We start from the raw sequence: 20058 nt of genomic DNA, 5'->3' as shown, positions 1-20058 counted from the left end.
AGGCTGCCTGGAATCCAGTTTGGCCACAAAGCCCAAATCCGAGCTGCAGATGCAAAGCTCCCCACAAGGTATCTGCTTCCTAGTGGTTAACAGCAGCAGCAAATCCCTGTCCCCAAGGACACAGCCCTGGAGCCCTGGTGTCACACAGGCAAACAAGGTCCAGCAGGCAGCTGCCTTCCAAGTACTCAGAGAGGGTCCAAGAGGAAAGCCAAATCCCAGGAACTACATCTGAGTCTGCCACAGTTTCCTCACTCCACTGGGACACCTCTGCTTTTGGGCTCCTCTTACAGAGCTCCACAGCATTCAGCTGGGAGCATTAATCTGGGAACGATGCAACTCAGAATATTTATTCTGTGAACTAGATAATCCACTACACCTGTGACCCCAGTTCCTCCTCCCCAACTGCTACCCAGCCTCCAAGAGCCTCTCAGCATGAGAAGCCTGCACAAATTTGGTCCCATCTATTCATTCCCCATCTCTTACCTTGCTGGAACCTGGGGGGACCAGGAGGGACTTCCTGGTTTGGATCCACGGGGGGCTCTGGGGTCAGGGTGTCAAACTGCTCCCTGCTGATCATATTCACCTTCTTGAAGTTCTCCACCTCTTGCTGCATTGGAGGAAGAAGATGGTGAAGAAACCACTCACCCCATCACAACCATGGCTCTGCTTGAGCAACAGCCACAACACTGGGCACTGAGGGCAGTCACAGGGCCTCGGTGCCCAGAGGGCACTGGCTGCACAGGGGAGATGCAGCAGACAGAAAACTGGGACTGCACAGGCCACATCTGAGCCATTGATGCTGCCAAGCTCTCAGGGATCCCAATTAGGTTCACTAACCAGCATCTGCTTCTCCCAGGCTTTTACCAGCCAGGTCAGAGCCAGTGCAGTAAAGCTCAACATGAGCTCAATGACCCATTTTTGGCCAGGACCCCCTGCCACCTTCCTGTGTCCCTAGAGCACCCCTCCCCACATCCTCACAGCCACACTGGCAGCAGGGCACAGCGCTCCCATGGATCTGAAGGACCCACAGCCCAACACACTATCCCTGTCACCCTAGAGAGCAGCACTGCTTCAGCAATGGGCCAGGTATCAAACTTGGAAGCACAGAGCCCAGCTGGCAGCTCCAATAAGTCATCCCACCTCACAGCCATGACTTCTGTCACTGAATGAGTCTATCCAAGTCCCTGGGAAGTGAGAGTCACCAAGTTGGGACCCCAACATTTCAAAACAGCAGATGGGCTTTCTATAAAAAGCCCATGTCTATGCAAACTGACACCAAAATGGAGAAGAGCACAGGCCAAGTGCAGCCCAGCCACCTATGAATCTGTCCCAAACACACGAAGAATCCAACAGGCTGTGCCCAAAGCACAGGGCACTAAGGGCAGTGCAGAGACAGCCAGTTCCCCTCACAGATCTGGCACTGCAGCTGAGATCCTGGCAGACAGCAGAACAATGGGCCCCATGTTCCAGGTCACCTCACTACTGGCACTTTGTTTACCTGGCTGTACCTCACGTCTGGTTACAGCGCTGTGTTTATCCCTGGAATGGCCAAACATGATGCTGGGAGCCAAGAATCCCAAACACTGCAAGAGGACTAATCCCAGTTTAGCTGTACCCCATGAAGAGGGTGTAACCCACTGCACTGCCCTTTTCACACTGCTGCACACGAGGCTCCCCACAGCCACACGGATCCCTCCCATCCTCAGACCAGCCACTCTCACCTTGATCTGCGAATACTCTGGCTCAAACTGCTCAGTCCACAGGTCCTGCTCATAGTAGTAAAGCCCATCATTGATCACCTTGGCCAGCTCTGAGCTCATTTTAGCCCTGGAGGTGTGGTTGCCAGTCCTGTCCCCGCCGGGGTGGCGGCGCAGGTACGGGGGGGTCTGGGTCACGATGAGGATCTTGTTCACGTCGCGGTCGTCGATCTCGTAATCCGAGTCCTCGTCTGACCAGTCAGTGAAGGTGTTCTTGCGCCCGTCCATCTGCTCCATCTCCTCATCGAACAGGAAGTCGAGCTCCTCGGGTTCATCTTGGTCCTTTTGCTTCTGCTGCTGTGGTGTCTTTGACTCCTCTGGTTTCTGCAGGTCAGGGGGCAAGGGTGACACAGGGTAAAGACCACACGGTGACACAAGACTCGGCTCTTGCCCCTTGTTTCTTTACCCCAGCCCGTCTGGGGAGAACACTTCATTTACACCACTGAGAGCAGCTCCAGAGGGGCTCAGATGGACACAGAAGAGACTGGGATATCACTCCCAACAGACCCTACTTGACTGAAGCCTGCCCATGTATGATCCAAGCCACCCCAGTAACTGGGAGACTCCCAGTCCAACAGCTCCAACATCACTTACCTTGGGCCTGGCTGGGGAAGGTCGGGGTCTCTTCTTCACTTCAATCCACGTCTCTGAATCCAGGTCTGGCAGACTTGTGGACAGGCCCTTGGGCATTGTCTTCAGGTTACTGACCTCCTCTGTTTTGGTGGGGACTGGGCTGGCAGGACGTGGGGAGCCTGGAGCAGATTCTGGAGCCAACAAGAGCCACAAACTGCTTTAGAGGGAGGGAGGGAACCCCGGGGGGGGGGGGGGGGGTAGTTACAAAGTACCCAACCATTCTGGCAGCATGGCACAGCCTGCTGGACTAACTGGCCCACAGTGGCCACAGTTAACCAGCACAGTGCCCACAAGGGCATTTAACTGGGAATCTCCAGTTAAAGCTATGATGCCAAGGGTGGCCACAGAGCTTTGCAGGTGACAGCTTCCCAGACATACAAAGCCCTAAAGCAGGTGTTCTGCTGCTCTCTGGGAAACCTTCCAGAGAGAGTCTGGAGCCAGATCTTCTGTCAAAACTCTTATGGCAGCACCAAGATCCTTCACATGGGCTCTCAGGCCCAGCCCTGGGCTCCTGCCAGCCCCCATGGATGAGGTGACAAGAGCATGGGAAGCCCATGAAGGACAGAAGACCCTTCTGTAGCACTTGGGTGACAGCTCCACACCTGTTGCCCAATTTGTGCCCAGTATGTCCTCAGCCAACAAAGGCTGGATTCACAAGTGTCTTCTGCTCTGTCCAGTAGCTGTAGACTATTTCGAGGCACACCAAGAGACTTTCAGCAGGACTGCCTATCTCTGAATCCCTTCAGCCCTAACAGAGGACAGCCACACTCAGTCTCTCACACTGCCCCATGCCTGGAGGCAGCAGCATTCTGGGAGTCCAAGGACACCAGCTCTCACCACCAAGCAGAAAGGCAATGGCAGAGCACTGCCCTGGGAACATTCCTGACTCTCAGGTCTCAGTCATGGTGCAGTCCCAGCACAGCATCCCACACCTCCAGGCACATTCCCCCAGTGCTCACCTGTCTCTTTCTGGAAGCTCTGCCGGGGCACAAACTCAGGGCAATTGATGAACTGTGAGAAGTCTGTCTGTGTGTAGTCTGCCATAGGAGGGCCAGGCAGAGCCCATTTTTCTGGCTGCTCTTTTCTCCTGATCTTCTCATCCACGATTTCCACCACCTTGCTGTCCTTCAGAGCCTGGAACCAAGCAGTACTTTGTTAACTTAGGGCCTTGCTTTGGCATATTGAGGGGGTCAGCCCAAGCCATTCCTCCCTGGGAGCACTAACAGGGGGCAGGTGCAAGTCGAGAACAAGAGAAGGTTCCACTTGCACCTCATCCACAGTGAACAGGCATTACACAGGGGTGATGAGAGGCAGATCAAGGAGGAAAGGTCCCCTTTCCTTGCCCTCACCTTGATGATGAGGCTGATGTCAGTGGTGAGTGCCTGCACACGGTGGAAGCTGGCGATCAGCGTGATGGGCAGGAAACCCTCCGAGTCCATCTTGCGCCGCAGGAAGAAATCTCGCTCCAGGTTGTCCACACTGAAGTAATATTCTCTGCATGGACAATGTGTCAGTGAGAGGAAGCCCCAAACCACCATTCTCTGGCACCCCCAAAGAAATAACCCACACACACACTGAGGGGAGCAAGCCTGGGGAGCCCAGATGTCAACACCTCAGCACAGTCAACATGTCAGCTCTAACCCTTCCCATGGGATTGGCTGCACAGTCCCCACCACCCAACAAGGACAGGAGGTGGTGCTCACATCTGCCTCTTGATGTAGTCCTTGAGCAGCTCCTGGTCCACACTGTAGAGCTCAGCACTGCTGATGTTGTCGAAGTAGTAGGTGATGTTGCTGGCGTACTTCTGGGTGCGGGAGCCGTCCGAGCCCTCGAATTTCCGGTACCCATACTGGTAGTCAAAGTGCCCTGGGGGACACCAGGGTCAGCACAGAGCCCCTGGGGTCTGCCCTGCCAGATGGGGGTGGACTCCTGCACAAATACTTCCCTCTTCCTGAGGATCCCCTGAAAGCCCACAGTGGAGCACCCACTCCCTCATCCTCCTGCTCTCTACCTCTGCCACAGAAGAGCCAGGAACCCTCTTACCCAAGGATAAATGGGCAGCCCAGCTGAGGCACAAAGGCCCTACACTGAAGCTGCATCAGTGTCAGCACAGACACGGCTGAGTCAAATGTCAGGGCAATGCTCTCTCTCACCCAAGCCATGACTCCTGCTTGGCTCTCAAATGGCATAAGGCCTTCACAGACTATCAACATGCTTCAATTCCTGCTCACAGAGGTATTGCAAGGGGCAGAAAACATAAAAAAGAGCTTAGTCTAAGTAGTAGGACTAAGACATCTGCTTTTATAAAAACACTAGTATGACTTATTTGCTTTGTTAACAGCAGCTCAACTTACCAGCTGCAATGACCTGCCAGAATATTGCCCAGTATCCCTGGAGTGCTCTGCCCTCCCCAGCCCACTTTAGAGCCCCAGATCTCTCAGGCACAGAGACACAGAGCTCTGCCTGCTGTGTCACTCTCCCTGCAGTCACAAGAGCACACACACACACACAGTGCTCACCTCCTCTGCCACGGCCCCTGCCCCTGCCCCGGCCGCGGCCCCGGCCCCGGAAGGTTCCGCGCACGGCGCCTCCCTCGCTCTTCACGCTGGAGGTCTCGTCATGGTCCTGCCAGCTGCGCTCGTGCTTGTTGTCAGGGTGCCAGCCTGCAGCAGGGAGGAGAGGCACGAGGGGAGTGAGGCCATGACAGCACCTCCCCTCTGAATGCAGGACAGTTGTCCCCCGGGCCCCAGGACTTGCTGTGCCCCGTGGCCAGGCCAGGAGGGTCCCCAGCCCGAGCCCCACCTTTGAGCTCGCTGCGGTTGTTGGAGGGGTGCCTGTGCTGCTCGTTCTGACGGTTGTTCCGAGAGGCTGTTTTGTCCCTGGGCACCTCTGACTTCATGTCTATCTGCAGAGGGACCCACTTGTGTTTGTTGCCTGCAAAAGGACAGGGTTTGGGTGTGACACAGGTTCAGAGTGCAGCTGCTTCCTCCCCCACAGCCCTCACACATGGAGGAGAGAAAGCAGCAGAGCCTTCTGGACAGACCCTGTGCCCTGACACCCCTCCAGGCCTCACTGGATGCAGAACAGCTCTGACCAGGACTCTGAGACATGGAGGGACATGAGTCAGAACTTGCCTGTGGCAATTGTCACAGCACTTGTCCTTCCTCTGCCCCCTTCTGCCTGCCCAGGCTCAGGCCAGACTGAGCCCACATGTCAACCACAGCTGATAGAACCCACAGTGAAGGACTGTTCTGTGCCACCATGGACACACAGGAAGGCAGGCTCCTGCCCTGTCCCTGCTTGGGCCCTGCTCCACCCGCTCCCACCAAAATGACTCCTGAAGCCTGCAAACACCTTTTCCCAGAGCTGTCCCTGAACTGGGATCGTGTCCTGCAGCAAGGCCTCCAGAAAAGGCAGAGGATGCTTTCACCTGCCTGAGGGTTGGGAAGGGGAAGAGAAGCTGAGCCTGGAGGACTCTCCCCACCAGCTCCTGCCTTACCTTTCTTCTTCTGGGCTGACTTCTGGTTGTCATCATCACCATTCTTCTCCTCCCCAGACTCATCAGATTTGGTTTTCAGGCTCTCTTTGCCATCGCTCCCATCTCCCTTTTCCTGCTCTTTCATGTCTTTCTTGACAGGCAGTTTCCGAAGGGCCGGTGCTTTGTGTGGCTGCTGGGGACACAGCAGGGCACAAAAATGTGAGAGGTGGGAGTAGTGAGGAGCTGGAGGCAGCCCCCAGCTGTCCCAGCAGGAACAGACTTTGCCCTAGGCTGGGTGCATCCCTGCTCTGTACCTCCCAGACCTGTCCTGTTCCTAGGGAAGGGCTCATGGCTGAGCAGGGCAAGGGCTCATTGAGACACCAAGATGGGCTGACAGAGAGACCTTGTGCTCATGGATGGGTTTGTCCTGTAAAGGACCAGACTGCCCCAGTGACAAAAGGGTGAGTGACCACCTTGCCCTGACACACAGCCAGGAGCTAGCAGAGCAGCACCCAAAAATAGAAAGGTTTCAATGACACCCATGTCCTCAGCAGGGAGGAAGGGCTGAGCCCCTTCAGCACACCAAACCCTTCTCATGCATTTTCAGTTCCTCCTGTGGAGCTCCTGACCTTGGCCCAGTCCCTTCCTGCACAGAGCAGGTCTGGGAGCTGGCCTACCTGCTCCAGCCAGCCCAGGGTTTAGACTGGGCTCCAGGTTCCCAGAATAGCACTGAGGGAGGGAGGGAGGCAGCCCTAAAAGGAAATTCCCTGCACACTATTCCTGGCTGCCTCTGCACTGACACTCAGCACCCCAAATGGCTCAGCCAGTGCTTCCAGAGGGATAGGGAGGTCTGCAAGGGCCTTATCCTGCCCATCACAATGGTTCTGTGTTCTCACCTGGACACTCTTGTGGGCTATTTCTCCAGGTGTTGGCCAATTTGTGGCATCACCGAAGTCACCAACCTGGTACCAAAGAGAAAGGTCCTGTTAGTGCACAAAGCTGCAGGTGTTCCCTGCAGCAGGGAAGAATGCTTTCCACCCACCACTGTCCCACAAAGAGCTGTCCCCAGGAGGCTGGAGGGGGACACCCACACTGCACATACACAACCCCTCTCCCCTCCAAAGCAGGAACCCTGAACTAATTCCAAACAGCTGCAGACAAGTTTATGTCCATCAGACATTGTAATGAGGCTGCCACCACTCCTGCAAGCTCCCAGCCTCTCACCAAATATTCTGCCCCAGCAGCAGCAGCATTTGGCAGCAAGCTGCCCAGGGTAATTCACTCAATTACAGGCACCATCCCCTGCACAGGGAAAGCACTCAGCTTACAGCATTCTAAATACACCTGATGCAACTACATTCCACTGAAGAAGCTCTTCCAGCTAGTGGCAGCCACAGCCAGGCACAGCCCCAGTCAAGTGCCCAACTACAACCCCCATGTGCTGCCAACAAAGCAAGGGCATGGTCTCAGAGTGGCTGAGAAAACTCAAGCAGATGAAGGAACTCCCTCATTCCAGTCACCCCATGGCCACACGGGGGAACATCAACTACTTCTCTGCTGAATAAATGACCTGCTCACTACCATCCTTTCTATGTCTTTCAGGTTTCAGAGGACCTGCAGGACAGAGGAAAGAAGTCAAACAGCTGCCCAGGTACCAAAGGAATCGTATTTGGGCACAGAAACTCCTCCTTGCCCTTGTGGGATTGTTATTTCTGAATTCATTTGGAGTCAAAGGAATTTTTTATCCCTCAGGAGATCACATCTTTACAGGCAGGTGCCATGCTCCTCTGCCCAGGAGGCAAATCTCCTGGGAAAACAATTCCAGTGCAGGGCCATGCCTGTTTCACAGAGAGGAGCACCATCCATCCCAGGGCCTTCCTTTCTCCAAAATGGAACAGAGAAGGAAAGTCCTATCAAGCTGCAGATACATCTCTACTGGCTGCTGAGAGCCAACACCAACAGCCCCTGTCCCAGCTGTGCCCCAGAAGAAACTGTCCCTCCATCACCACTGATTCCCTGGAACAAATTGCCCTGGTTCCTCCAGAGGAGTGGCTTTGTCTGACATCAATTTCCCTGGTTCTCTGTGTGCCAGGGAGGAACAGACTGCACAAGGAAGGACAGAGCTGCAGACACACCACTGTCACACCCTGCCTACACCGCAGGGCTGGGCACAGGCTGAGCCCACAAGGAATTTGGGGTGTCCTCACAGCAGGGTGAGAGGTTTGCCACATCCAGGACTCCTCCAGGTGCCTCCCTGTTAGAGGAGAGGTGAGAAGGTCTCCCCTGACCTAGCTGGGCAGAAAACCACTCACAGCAGCATGCAAGACCCCTAAAATGCTGAAGAGGAGATGGAGAACAAGGACAGCACATCACCCTCTCCACAACCAAGCTTGTGAAGGGAGGGGTCTGCTCTCCAGACCCTCGAGAGGCTCATTCAACACTGACAACTGCACCAGAAACTGGGAGCCAGTGAGAGGAGAGCAGGCACAGCCTTACCTTGCTTCCTTTCCTCTGTCTCGGGTTGGCAGCCCTCACCACTTTCGCTGGAGTTGTAAGTTCTGCAAGAGAAGGACAACAGAAGTGTTAAAACACAGCTGAGGGCTGTGAGTGGGAGTGCTGGCTCTGGAGAGGAGTGGGTAGGAAGCAAAGCAGCTCCCCCTTGAGCAAAGGAGGGCTAACAGGAAAAGGTAAACAGAAAACACAGCCAGCTCCTGACTCGAGTCTCAGAACTGCCCCGTTAAGATCAGAAAACTCCTGACCAATCCAGGTGGCCTGGAGATGGACTTTTAACCCCATGCTGCTGCAGGATGGCAGTCCCTGCCTTAGCTCTGCCCTCCCCAGCCAGGGAGGAGGGGGCAAGGAGCTCAGCTCATGCTGCAAAGCACCCACAGAACAGCAAAACAAACCTGCCCTTGAAAAGCCAATTCCCATCATGGTGCCCTGATGCTCCCCAGAGAGCAGAGCAGGCCTCTGACAGAGATGTGCTAAAGTCTGTGGCTGCTGAATCCTGGTCTGAAGTCAGACATCCCAGCAGGGACAGCAAGTTCAAGAGAGGAAATGTACAAAGAGAATGAGCCAGTGCCTAAATCCTGCTACAGCTGAAAGTATTTAGGCACTGAAGCACCTCTGGGGTGTTTTAACACATCAGAGTGAGACTGTTGGGGTTCACACCACCACAGACCTCACAGCAAGTCAAGATCTCAACCTCACCATGGCCCATCTTGGCCCCAGCTCACACACCATCTCCTTACAAGCAGAAACAGGAATTCAGCTTGCTTTGTCCCCCAGGTCTGGCTGCAAGGTCTCTGATCAGGCTCACACAGAGACAAGCAAGAGAGCAGCACAGCTCTGCCAGCAGAAACCAGAGGGTTTGTGGGGTCTGCTCCAGGACACTGGTGCTCCACAGGGGGAGGAGAGCCCACTGGGCCCTGCCCCACAGGGCAGCCTGTGCCAGGTGCCAGGCTCCTGCAGAGAGGATTTCTGCTGACTCACTGGCTTTGTTCAGAAGAAAAGCAGCCCTGACTGGGGTAGGGTGAGGGTGGGAGGATCAGCACAGGCTATCAAGGGATGCCCCAGGAAACACCCTGAGTAGCCTATTCAGCTCTGCTCAAAGCTGCCTTTGATCTCCTTGCAAGGCTGGACAACTTTGCCTGGATGATCAAAACCGGTCCCCTTCTGAGCCTCCAAACCAGTGATTCATCCTGGCCTTGCTCAGAGCTGGAGGCTTTGAAGTGTCAATAAGGCAGAGTCAGACATGGCAGGACAGAGCCACGTGCACTCCCCTTCCCCAGTTCCTTTCTCTACGGCTCTTGCATGAGGATTTCATGTCCAGAAGAGTCCAAACTCTCAGCTGGATCCCTGAACCCTCCCCTTTTCCCCCAGGACCTCCCCAACCCACCTGCAGTGCCTCCCTTCATGAACAGCAGCAGTCCCACGTGTCCCTCATTTATTCCATGTGCACTTCATTGAGAATCCTGGCTTCATGGCACAAAGCTTGCCACAGGGCTTTTAAACTTCCCTGCTAGTGTAGGAAGAGCCAGCACTTTCAAAACCGCCCCCAAAATCCTCCATTCAACGCCCACAGATGTCACCAACTAAATATAGCTTCAAAAGGCACCAGGAGCTACAGCACAAACCCAGAGACACAGAGCACCCCTGCCTGCTCCAACAGCACTGCTGGGACTGGCACAGCCTGATCAGGCTGATCTCTGGGGCTGGGGACAGCAGGGACAGCTCTCAGCCTGCAAGGATCCCACCCAGGTGCCTGCTCCCACCACAGCACAGCCCCAGTGTTCACAGCAACAGCACCCAGCCCTTTCCTGCAGCTGCTTCACCTCAGGAGCCCTCAAGGCCATAGATGTTCTTGTGCTTTTTTTTTTGGGAACCAGTCAAAGAGAGGGGCCTCACAAGCAGCACTGAAAGAGGAGCAAGGGGCACAGGCTGCAGGGGCAGGTGCCACAGACTCCATCATCTCTGCGGGGGAGGGAGGAGATTGAAACAAGTTCTGCAGCTTTCCTTATCTGCAAGATATGAACAGGGATCCCTTATCTCGATGAGGTGCTGAGAAGACCAATTAGCATTTGCAGAGCACTGCAGAAGACAAAACACAAAAGGCTGCAGTTCAGCAGGGAAGGAGGCTGTGGAGCATGGATGGAGCCCCAGCAATTCATGGTGGAGACCAAAGTAGGAGACCAAGAAGCTGTGACTGTGCTGGTGGACACGTGGCAGACACAGCATTTGCTGAGCCAAGACCACAGCAAGCAGAGGCCATGCATGCCTGGCACCCTCCAGGGCACAGCAACATAACCAAGGGCACCAGCAGCACATCTTGTGGTCCCCAGCTGAAAAGAGCCCTGCAGGAAAACCTCACTGCATCAGCCTGGGGAGTGGAGAGCAAGTGAGTGCTGCTCATCCCAGGCAGGAGCTCAGCACAAGCACTGACAGCCACTGGATGCTGCCCTGCTTCACAGCCGAGCCTTTAAAAGCTGCTGGCAGATGTCTCAGACCTCTGGGTGTCTCACAAGTCTCCTTTTGCATCTGTTTGGTGGCAGTAAGTAATTTCAGTTGCACTAGCAGTGCCTGACCACCTCCTGAAAAACAGGGCCTCTCTGTGTGAGGGGACAGACAAAACAGCTGCAGCAGGAGCCAGGGCTTAGTGGTGTGAGGCTGGCACAGGGACAGCGGGCAGGGAAGCAAGGAGCAGCTTTGCCTGCAGCCACAGAGCAGATGCTGGCACAACCAAGAACAGAGCAGCAGGTCTTGAGTTTTGATCTGCTGCCTGCAGCCAGAACCTGATCGTTTGTCCAGCCATGGGGTTGCCCAGCCACGAGGAGATTATTCCTTAGCAACCAAGGGGAGGGACAGGTGGGAGCACCCACAGCAGCCCCAGTGCTGCTATCACAGCCAAACCCTTCCTGTGGCTGTGCCACAGCCAGAGCCCTCCCTGGCTCTGGACACTCACTCCCAGATGCACCTGAGTGCTTTCCTGCAGCCCACACCTGGCTGGGACACAGAGCCCTGGGGTGGGAGGCTTAGAGGGGCATCCAGGTGAGCAAATGCCTCTTATCCTTGCACAAGGACCAGAGAGCCAGAGGCACAGCAGATCCACAGCTAAATATCCCTCCACTCCACCAGGGACATTTAACACAGGATCACTGAACTCAGCCAAGGAGACATATCTGCTAACTTATCTGGGAAAATGAAACCAAACACCCAGCAACTGGTTTTCTGCCTTTCCTTGCATCCAGTGGAATTTCTAATGGAATTTTAGAGAAGGTACATGAAGAGAGGGAATAAATCTGCAGTGCTGGGCAGAGACCTGGCATTACTGGAGAAATACCTGTACCTATAGCAAGAATGCTGTAATGGCTGCTCCAGGTGTACCACTCATGTGCAATGCAGACAAGGGCTCCAGCAGCAGCTGGGACAGCCTCAGAGGGCAGCCCAGGCTCCCAGCAGGAATGCAGAGTCCTCATCTGCCTCAGTCCCTCTGGGAGCCTCTCAGGAACCCTCTGTGCCCCAAGGGTACTGAGAGCACCTGGGCTGGTCGCCTTTGCAGCAGGAGAGACACCAGAGACATGGTAGAAGAGAAAGGGCCGACTCTTAGCAGGGGTTAATCCAAGGTTTTATTGTAGGAGTCCCAAAGGAGGCCCTGCACCTCAGGGGGCTCCTGCCCACAGCCCCGGGAGATGTGCCAAGGTCACATTTAAAGGGAGGTGGAAACCCAAAGTAGAGAACATTTTACCAACCAATGAGTGACCCTAAGGGATGGGTACTGGGGAATGGACATTTAGGACAGCGTGTGGGGCAAGGCTTGGGGGCCTGACCCCTGGCCAATCACTTGACAACCTGGACTGAAGCTTCTAGAAGGAAGGGATGGGATCTGAGTGATTGACAGAGAGCCAGGGTGGGGGTTTGGGGATGATCTCATCCAGGGAGAGGGGTAACACAGGTAAAGGGAGGGGGGTACAGTCTGGGATAAACCATCTGGGAAAAATATGGGGATACAAAACAAAACTACTTCAAAGTATTACAAAATATAAAAATGCACTACAACACTTATCTCTGGCACACTGTCCCTGACACAGCACCCCCTCCTTCCCCAGCAGCCAGGTCGACAGAAAGGAGCCATCCTGCTCCCTGCTCCACAGCCTGGCACCTTCCAGAAACTGCTGATAAAGGAGGTTCCAAGCCAAGAGCCCGGACTTTGTGCTGCAGAGGCTGAGGCAGGGGCGCATGCTCTGTGATGCAGCTCCTGATGGGGCTGCAGGAGCCAAACCAGTATCCCCAGTTTCCCCAGAGCCCTGGCAGGAGCTTGAGGGCTCTGTATGACACAGACAGCCACGTGCCCAGAGGTCCACCAAGATCCACTTCACTCTTCTGTCTCCACTCTCCACAGAACACTCTTGGCACATGTGAAGACTGTAAGTAATAACCAACACAACTGGACACCCGCTCTGGCATTGAGGTTTTTAGGTGAGAAAAGCAAGTGCAGCTTGGACAAGGGTGAGCTGAGAAAAATGTTAAAAAGTGTTTCTGCGTGGGATTATCTGTTTTCCCAGGAGATAGATAGCTCCTTCAGAGTCACTTTGTGAGGGCAGGAGAGTCCCTCCTGGGGTACTGACATGCAGGAAAGTGGGGGTGAAACAGCACCAACCCTCAAAGAAATTCCCCTAAGACAGACCCAGCAGGGAACCCACCACAGGCAGGCCTGCCAGGACCCCACTGTGGCTGCAGGAATTCCCTTCCTGGCCTAAAAGAATACTTAGGGAGCCAACAGCTCCAAAGGGGCATCCCCACCTTCCCAACATGGGTAACTCAGGCCACCAACCCTGTCCCTGTCCTTGCTCCCTGCTCAAGGAATCTCTCTCCAGGGTGACCTGATGTGCACAGCAGCAGGGCCATGACATGGATATGGAGACTCCTGTGGCACTCATGCACTCAGTGCAGGACTCGCATTCTGAGGCTGCCCAAGCCATCCCAGGACACAGCTGGTGAGCTTCACGTCCACCAAGAGCACACAGGGACATCTGCAGGACCAGTCCTGCAGGCCAGATGTGATCTGCAAGCCAACCACAGTCCCTGCTCCCACCAGCAGCCTGTCTCTTGCAGACCATGATAAAGCTCTTTTCTTTCTGAGTCCATCCCAAAGAGGAAGTTACAGGCAGAGAAGCCTTGGGGGACAGGCAAACACTTTATGCTCCTTTTGTGGGTGCTGCACCCATTTCTGGATCAGCAAGAGGCTGTGGTGGGCAAGACACCCTTGCTGTAAAGGGGCTGGGAAGCACCAGCAGATGGGAGGGCACCTCAGCCTCCCCAGGGAGACACTGGCAGCACCCCTGTGAGCAGAGAGGTGCAGGTACCCCCAGAGACCAATCAGCAGATCCAGCCCTGCCCTGCCTCCCCAGGAGCTGCTCCCAGCACAGCCCCACCCCTGTGCCAGAGCTGAGATGGGAAACACTTGGCGCTGCAGCTCCACACACGAGCGGAAAAGCCTGGGATTTACAGCACTGACTGCTTGGCAAGCTCACATTTTGCTGAAGGCATCACAAGGCACACAAAGCCAGAAAGGTCCAGGACAGGCTCAGCCCACAGCCTGCACCTCCTCTTGGTTTGCAATGTTTTACAGCTCTACCTCCCACCAAATCACAGTTGCAGCCGGAGGCACATGAGTGCATGGAGGGGGAAACAAGGGAGCACTGGATGGAGCTCTACAGCTTTAAATGAGATGTTAGCACAAGGACATCTTCCAGCACAAATGGGTTGGTGCCTCCACAACCCAGGGGCTCCCACCTGCTCCTGGGGACTGCAGAGAACCACGGTCAGCCCCACCACTCACAGCATGTGGTGTCACAGCTCCCAGGGGCAGCATTTGGCCTTGCTGACAAAGGCAAGAGGAATATCTGCAACACCTCAGCAACAGCAGGACTTTCCTGTACATGCAAGAAAAGCTGCAGAAGAATGGCCAAGGTCAGGACCAAGCAGAAGACTGGATCCTTAAGGTGGATGCCTGAGCAGGATTCAGGCTTGTAAAGCTCGTGGGAAGCCTGCTCAGCTGGAGCAAGAGATAAGCTGCAAGTACCACGGCTCAAAGCCTTCCAAGCAATTTTCCACAGCTCCTCAGCAGAAGCTCCACTGTACAAGCCCTACTGTAACAGCAAAGGAAGCAAGGAGCTGCCTACACCTCTCTGCAATGTAAGCTCTGCAACTGCTGCAAAGATCACTCTCTAAAAATAACTTCAAAAAGGGCATCTGACAGCTCCATGGAGAGCATGAGAACAACTCCCACCTGGGTGTCCTAGGCAGCTTCAGGAGCTCAGGAGGTTGCCCTGGAAAAGTGCAGGAAGGGAAGCTGGGGCACAGGCAGGTAGAGCCAGGACAGCACTGTCACAGGCTGAGTGTGGGCATCTGAGTTATAATCCCAGCTCTCTGAGCCTCACATCCCTCAGCTGATAGTCCTGAAAGCCCCGGAAGAGGAGGAGCAGCTCAGGACATGTGCAGAGTCCATCTCTGAGGATCTGTGCTGCCCGTTTGTGCTGTCAGCAAAGGGAGCAGGGGCTTCAGTGAGAACATAGCAGAGCTGAGGAACAGCACTGCTCCTTTAAACACACAAAGCTGCTACAAGCTCTACACACATGCATTATCTGCAGAGTCTGACATTTATTTCCAGAGCAAAGGAGGGGCAGGAAGGGTCTGGACTCACCAAAAATGCTCGATCATCTTCACTGCAGCCTCTCAGTCCCAGACAGAAACGCTTCAACCTGTGACCAGCTACACTGGAGGAGCAGGTCAGGAAACGCCAACAAGCATTTCTAACATTAACACTGTCACTGAGGGCAGCCTGGATTCTTCCTGGCACAGACAGCTACTATTAAAGGTAGAGAATGAACTCCCTCTTAAGGGCGAGTGACATCTTTCCACTGCCTTTCAAAGCAAACCCTTCCCTGAAGAGGATTTCTAGGAAACTCCTGACACACAATCCATGCTCACAGCCCTGCACATGATCCCTGAGATGCCAGGCACACACAGAATGAGACTGCACATGAACCACCTCCCACCTGGTTTTCTACATTAAAAAAAAAAGAATCCTAAACTAAAGATTCTCTCCAGGGGAAACCAATGGTTCCCAGAAACCAAGGGGCATGGCACAGGGGACACAGCCAAGGTCACCCAGCTGACCAGACTTCAGAAACTGTCAAAATGAGGAAGCTGGGCTGGCTCAGGCCCCCACAGCTGCTGAGCCACCCTGGTGTCTCTGAGCAGGGATAAGGTACCCACCAGCTCTGCAGGAGAGGCTACTCCAGCACCAGTGCCTGACCCAGTACATCTGGTGCAGGTACCTCCAGCTGGAAGAGCACGTCAGCAGCAATTCCTCTGCCAGCGTGGAAGGCAGAAAAGCCTTCAAGGACACCTGTGAACACTCTGTCAGGTTAAATGGTTCAGGGACAGGGGCTGGGAGAGCTGGCAGTGCTGCAGGGAAAACACTGTGTCAGTCTGAGCCCCTGAGAAAAGGCACGAGTTGATCCAGCTGCTGCTCTGGGCACGAGGCACAGCAAGGACACCCCAGTGCTAGGACAGGAGGCCACCTGAGGCAAGGCTGCAGCAGCCCAGGGTGTGCAAATGAGCCAAATCATGCAGGAGATGGAGGGTCAGGCCTTCCCACAAGCCAGCTCAGAGACCAGCTGATAGTTCATGACCTAAAAACTAAAATCAGTGGAGGGGGAGAGGGAGGGTTAACATGAACAGGAACTACAGAACAGCACGGGCAGACACCAGGCAGGACTCACAACTCCTTACAAAACAATTAAAAAAAAACAACCCAGCCCACTCACCTTTGGGAACAACTGATTTGCAAATTAAAAGGGGGTGTCCACCCTCAGGAGGGATCCGGAGCAGTTTCCTCTGCTCCCGTTTACCTCTGCTGCACCGTTCTGCCTGTTCTGCCGGGCTCTAATGAAAAGCTAGTTAACAGTTAATTATTACCCATTCAGACACACGATCCCCTACGCTGACTGCCGGCTGGGAGGGATAAGACAGTCACGTGATGCAAAAATCCCGACCTTATGAAAGCACAGGCAACTATATTTAGTTGGAGAAAGGATGACCCGGCGAGCCTGCTCCTCCCTGGCCCCCCTGCAGGGGAGCCGACCTGCCACCTCCCAGGAGCCTCCCTCCACTGGCACCAGGGAAGATCCTCATCCAGCAGGAGTTGTAATGCTTAAATCAGGGACACCTGGCACGGGAGCAAGCCCTGTGTGCACATCCAGGCTATCCCGGGTGGAGCGGCCAGGCCAGCACACAGCCTAGGCTGAGGGACCCTCCCCAACCTCAGTGTCAGCAGCAAAAGCTGATAAGCACCAAGAGCAACAAACAGGGGCCTAGCCCAAGGTCCTGGACCTTATCTTGAAAGCAGGAGGCACACTGGGAACCTGACCAGTGTGACCAGCACAGGAGATGCATTCAGCAGCAACACTCCAGCTGCTGGCTTCTCCATGCCCAGGGCTGGTGATGCCCAGAGCTGCTGACAGGAGTTTGCCCTCTCTCCTCTCAGGGCTGGGTGAGCAAGACAGACACTGGTGTGCTGAGAACAGAGTGGGAGCCAAGGCAGCACCACTGCTGGGGAGACAGGGCCCTAGAAAAAAGGCACAACAACAAAATCCAAGAGCATCACCTGCTCCCTCTGCAGTGAGAGAGCTACAAAGCAGAAGAAAAGCAAAAAGCCTGAGGAGCAGACATCATTAATCTCTTGACATCAGCACATCAGGAGGGTGCTCTCTGCCTGGATCCTGCTGTGGCCCATGAGACAGCACAGCTAGCAGTGCCCCTGGCATGAGCGAGAGGAGGTCACTGCATCCTGCTAAATTCCTGCTGACACCACCCCTTGAATGGCTGTCAGCCTCTTCTGCAGCTGCATCTGGGGACTTGGAAGCTGACAAAACCCTTCCTAGGGAGCATCTGGTACGTCTCACTGTAAATATTTAACAACAAAAAGACAGGAATCGAGCGCCAAGCGCCTGCAGAGAGACCCTCCAGCTCCAGTTCACACTGTCTAGGAGGAGACTGTGCAGCTCCCAGCGTGCAGTGGAGGGGGAGAGGGGTTGTACAAGGCAAAAGTGTGAACTCTGCACAAAATATGCCTCTGGAAAATCTGTCATCTCAAAGAACAGAATGGGTTTCCAAAAAGGAGACTGTGATGTAATTCAAATAGCATCAGTCCGAGTCCCTCCCGCTGTGACTCCTGGACCTTCCTGCTACTCTGGCAGAGGCATCCCTGCAGGACCAGAGTGTCCCCTGAGCAGTGGCCATTTGCTAAATGACCACTTAACCTTGCCCTCAGCCTGCACAGCTGCAAACCTGCCTCCCTGACTGCACAGAACAAGAAGAGACTGAGCATCAGCTCAGCTTGTGAGGTCAAGGAACACAAAGGCAGCACCGTGCAGAAATCCAGCTCTATCTCCTGGGGCAAGGGACAGTAACAGGGATTTGGTGATAGGAGCAGGTGCAGCATAATTTCCCAGGAATTTAGGGATGTCATGCCTAGGTCTCCCACTAAGCAAGGTGTCTCCATAAATGTGCTGAAGAGATATTACAGTCTCATAACCACCTGGATTAAACTGAGCACAGCTATGGGGGCTTTCTCCTGTTAGTGAGTCCACAGAATTAAAATCATGACAAGGCACTCAAATATCCCTGTGATCTTTGAGAGCAAGTAGAAGGGCTTCTTTTTGTGCTACTTCAGGATTACTGCACCTCAGCTGACCTGATTTCAGGCATGCTTTTCCAAGCAGAAGATACACCATCCTCACTTGTGCCCCCACCTTAAGCAAGATGCAGAAACATTCCAAGTTTTTCTAAATAACTCTGATATAGCAACTTCCTTCTTGGGTTCACAATCACATGAATCCTGCTGCATAAACCACTCTCTCTAATAAAGCTAATTCCAGTGCTACAGGTGGCTGCTTCCCATGTCAATACAGAGCATAAAAGAGTGCAACACCCTAATCAGACTAAGTCTTCCCAAAGGAGTCAGGAATACCCAATTACAAAAGAGTGCAACATAGCAGTTTCCTAATTTAAAAATCCATCTCCCCTCCTTTTATTTCTAAAGGATTAAAAATCACTTCCTTGCAGTGGTAGTATCACCCTCATCTCTTTATGGAAAACTTCACAGAGTTTAATTCAAAGAGGCATTTATAAACTCAAGAAAGATATCTCAGACACTGCTGACAGTTCTACAAAATGATCAGGTCAGGGTGCAGCAGATGAAAAAAAGTCATCAGGAGTGGTGAAACCAAGACAGAGCATCACTTGCTGCTCTGTTGAACACTAGTGCATCCAAAGCTGCACCCTGCAGTCAGCTCTGGTCTCTGGAATTCAACAAGGGCACAGGGCTGTTACAGCTGCACAAAGAAAAGCAATTAAACCACCCAGAGGCAGCTCCTCCAGAGGTGAGTCTAAAAAGGCTGGGATCCTGCACCATGGAGAGGAGGAGGGCTGGCTGCAGCATGCAGGAGGCCAGGAGGGCACAGGCACAGCACACGAAGCTAGCAGGAGATCCACTTGAAGTGCCAGAAGTGTTCCCTTTCAGAGCAGGCAGCAGATTTCACACAGTAACAAGTTCTGGGAGCTGAACAGCATCAGCTGCCTGGCAGAAGTTTGGTTTCAGAGTGAAGACATCCACAGACATCCAGCTGCAAATGTGCCCTCCCAGTCCTCCTCAGCAGCACAAGCAGGAATGTGAGAGTGTGTCCCTCGTTCCACCAAGCCCAACCCTGCATCTCTCAGGGGTGTTGAAGTCTCTCAGCTTTCCACATGAACTCCAGATCACAAGGTTTGAAATGGCTCCTTCTGAAAAGCACCCTACAGTGCCAAATCCTGGCTGTGGGATGTGGGAGAGGAAAGCACTGAGGCACTGCTGTGCCAGACAGAAGGAAAGTGAGGCCTCTCTTCAACAACTGCTTTATTTGCAAACACTGTTAGGTAACTGGGACGCAAACACTGCTGTGCTTCCACCTCCATAGTGCTCCCACGTGACACGGGGCTGATCCAGGCTGAGGATCCAGGCTGAGGGCAGGCTGCCACCAGCATCCCATGCTAACAAGCAGGAACATGCTCTGGGGCACACCACAGCTACTGTGCCTACAAAATGGCTGAATTCTGGCTCAGGCACCCCACCTATGCAATTCCCAATCCTGATACTGCGACTCAGCATCTTCCAGCACTCTGCTAAACCATCTCCTTGGGAGAGGACCAACAGACTTCTCACCCAGAGGGGAAACCAGCCATACAAACACACCTGACTAAAGCTTAAAAAACACATCCCTGATAAATGTGTGGGAGTTCTGGTGACCAGAGTAAATTAACTCATTCAACAACCTCAGCAATGAAAAGGAGGTGAGGGAGTCAAACCCAACAGCCTCAGGAATGCACAACAGCTCTGGTGGCAGGAGCAGTGCCACTCTGCCTTTGCCTGCTGCCCTCACCCTTCACTGTGTTTTGAGATACCACAGCTTCCAGATAAGCTTAGTGCATGGAAAGAAATAGCATGGCACCAAATTTAAGGCTTTTCTGGAGAAAGGTATGAGAAAGACTGCACAATGCCTGTGCAACTACCATTTAGAGGAATCCTGTTTAAGCTTTAACTTATCTCCTAAAAACCAGACAGAATTGTAAAAAAGGCCCCAAGCTCTG

At 53.9% G+C, this 20058-nt stretch overlaps 1 protein-coding gene across 2 annotated transcripts in view; it reads right to left on the bottom strand.

Moving 5' to 3' along the window:
* Positions 1-20058, bottom strand: part of LARP1 (La ribonucleoprotein 1, translational regulator) — a 45735-nt gene that overhangs the window by 8340 nt on the left and 17337 nt on the right. Inside the window, exons 3-13 of one of the 2 annotated variants that reach the window (XM_071443418.1) lie at positions 8365-8426; positions 6765-6830; positions 5890-6061; positions 5193-5324; positions 4910-5053; positions 4094-4256; positions 3740-3884; positions 3350-3524; positions 2352-2521; positions 1722-2081; positions 484-607 (exon numbers count right to left, since the gene is read on the bottom strand). In XM_071443418.1, the coding sequence (XP_071299519.1) occupies positions 484-607; positions 1722-2081; positions 2352-2521; positions 3350-3524; positions 3740-3884; positions 4094-4256; positions 4910-5053; positions 5193-5324; positions 5890-6061; positions 6765-6830; positions 8365-8426 (1713 nt within the window). The remainder of the gene's footprint in view (positions 1-483; positions 608-1721; positions 2082-2351; positions 2522-3349; positions 3525-3739; positions 3885-4093; positions 4257-4909; positions 5054-5192; positions 5325-5889; positions 6062-6764; positions 6831-8364; positions 8427-20058) is intronic. The other variant, XM_071443419.1, reaches the window with a different exon arrangement.

This window comes from Agelaius tricolor, unplaced genomic scaffold, assembly GCF_023055355.1.
Source record: "Agelaius tricolor isolate 1412-34295 unplaced genomic scaffold, bAgeTri1.0.p SCAF_18, whole genome shotgun sequence".
Classification (NCBI taxonomy): Eukaryota; Metazoa; Chordata; class Aves; order Passeriformes; family Icteridae; genus Agelaius; species Agelaius tricolor.
Note: the sequence above shows the minus strand (reverse complement) of the source record. Positions and strands in the feature narration are given on the sequence as shown.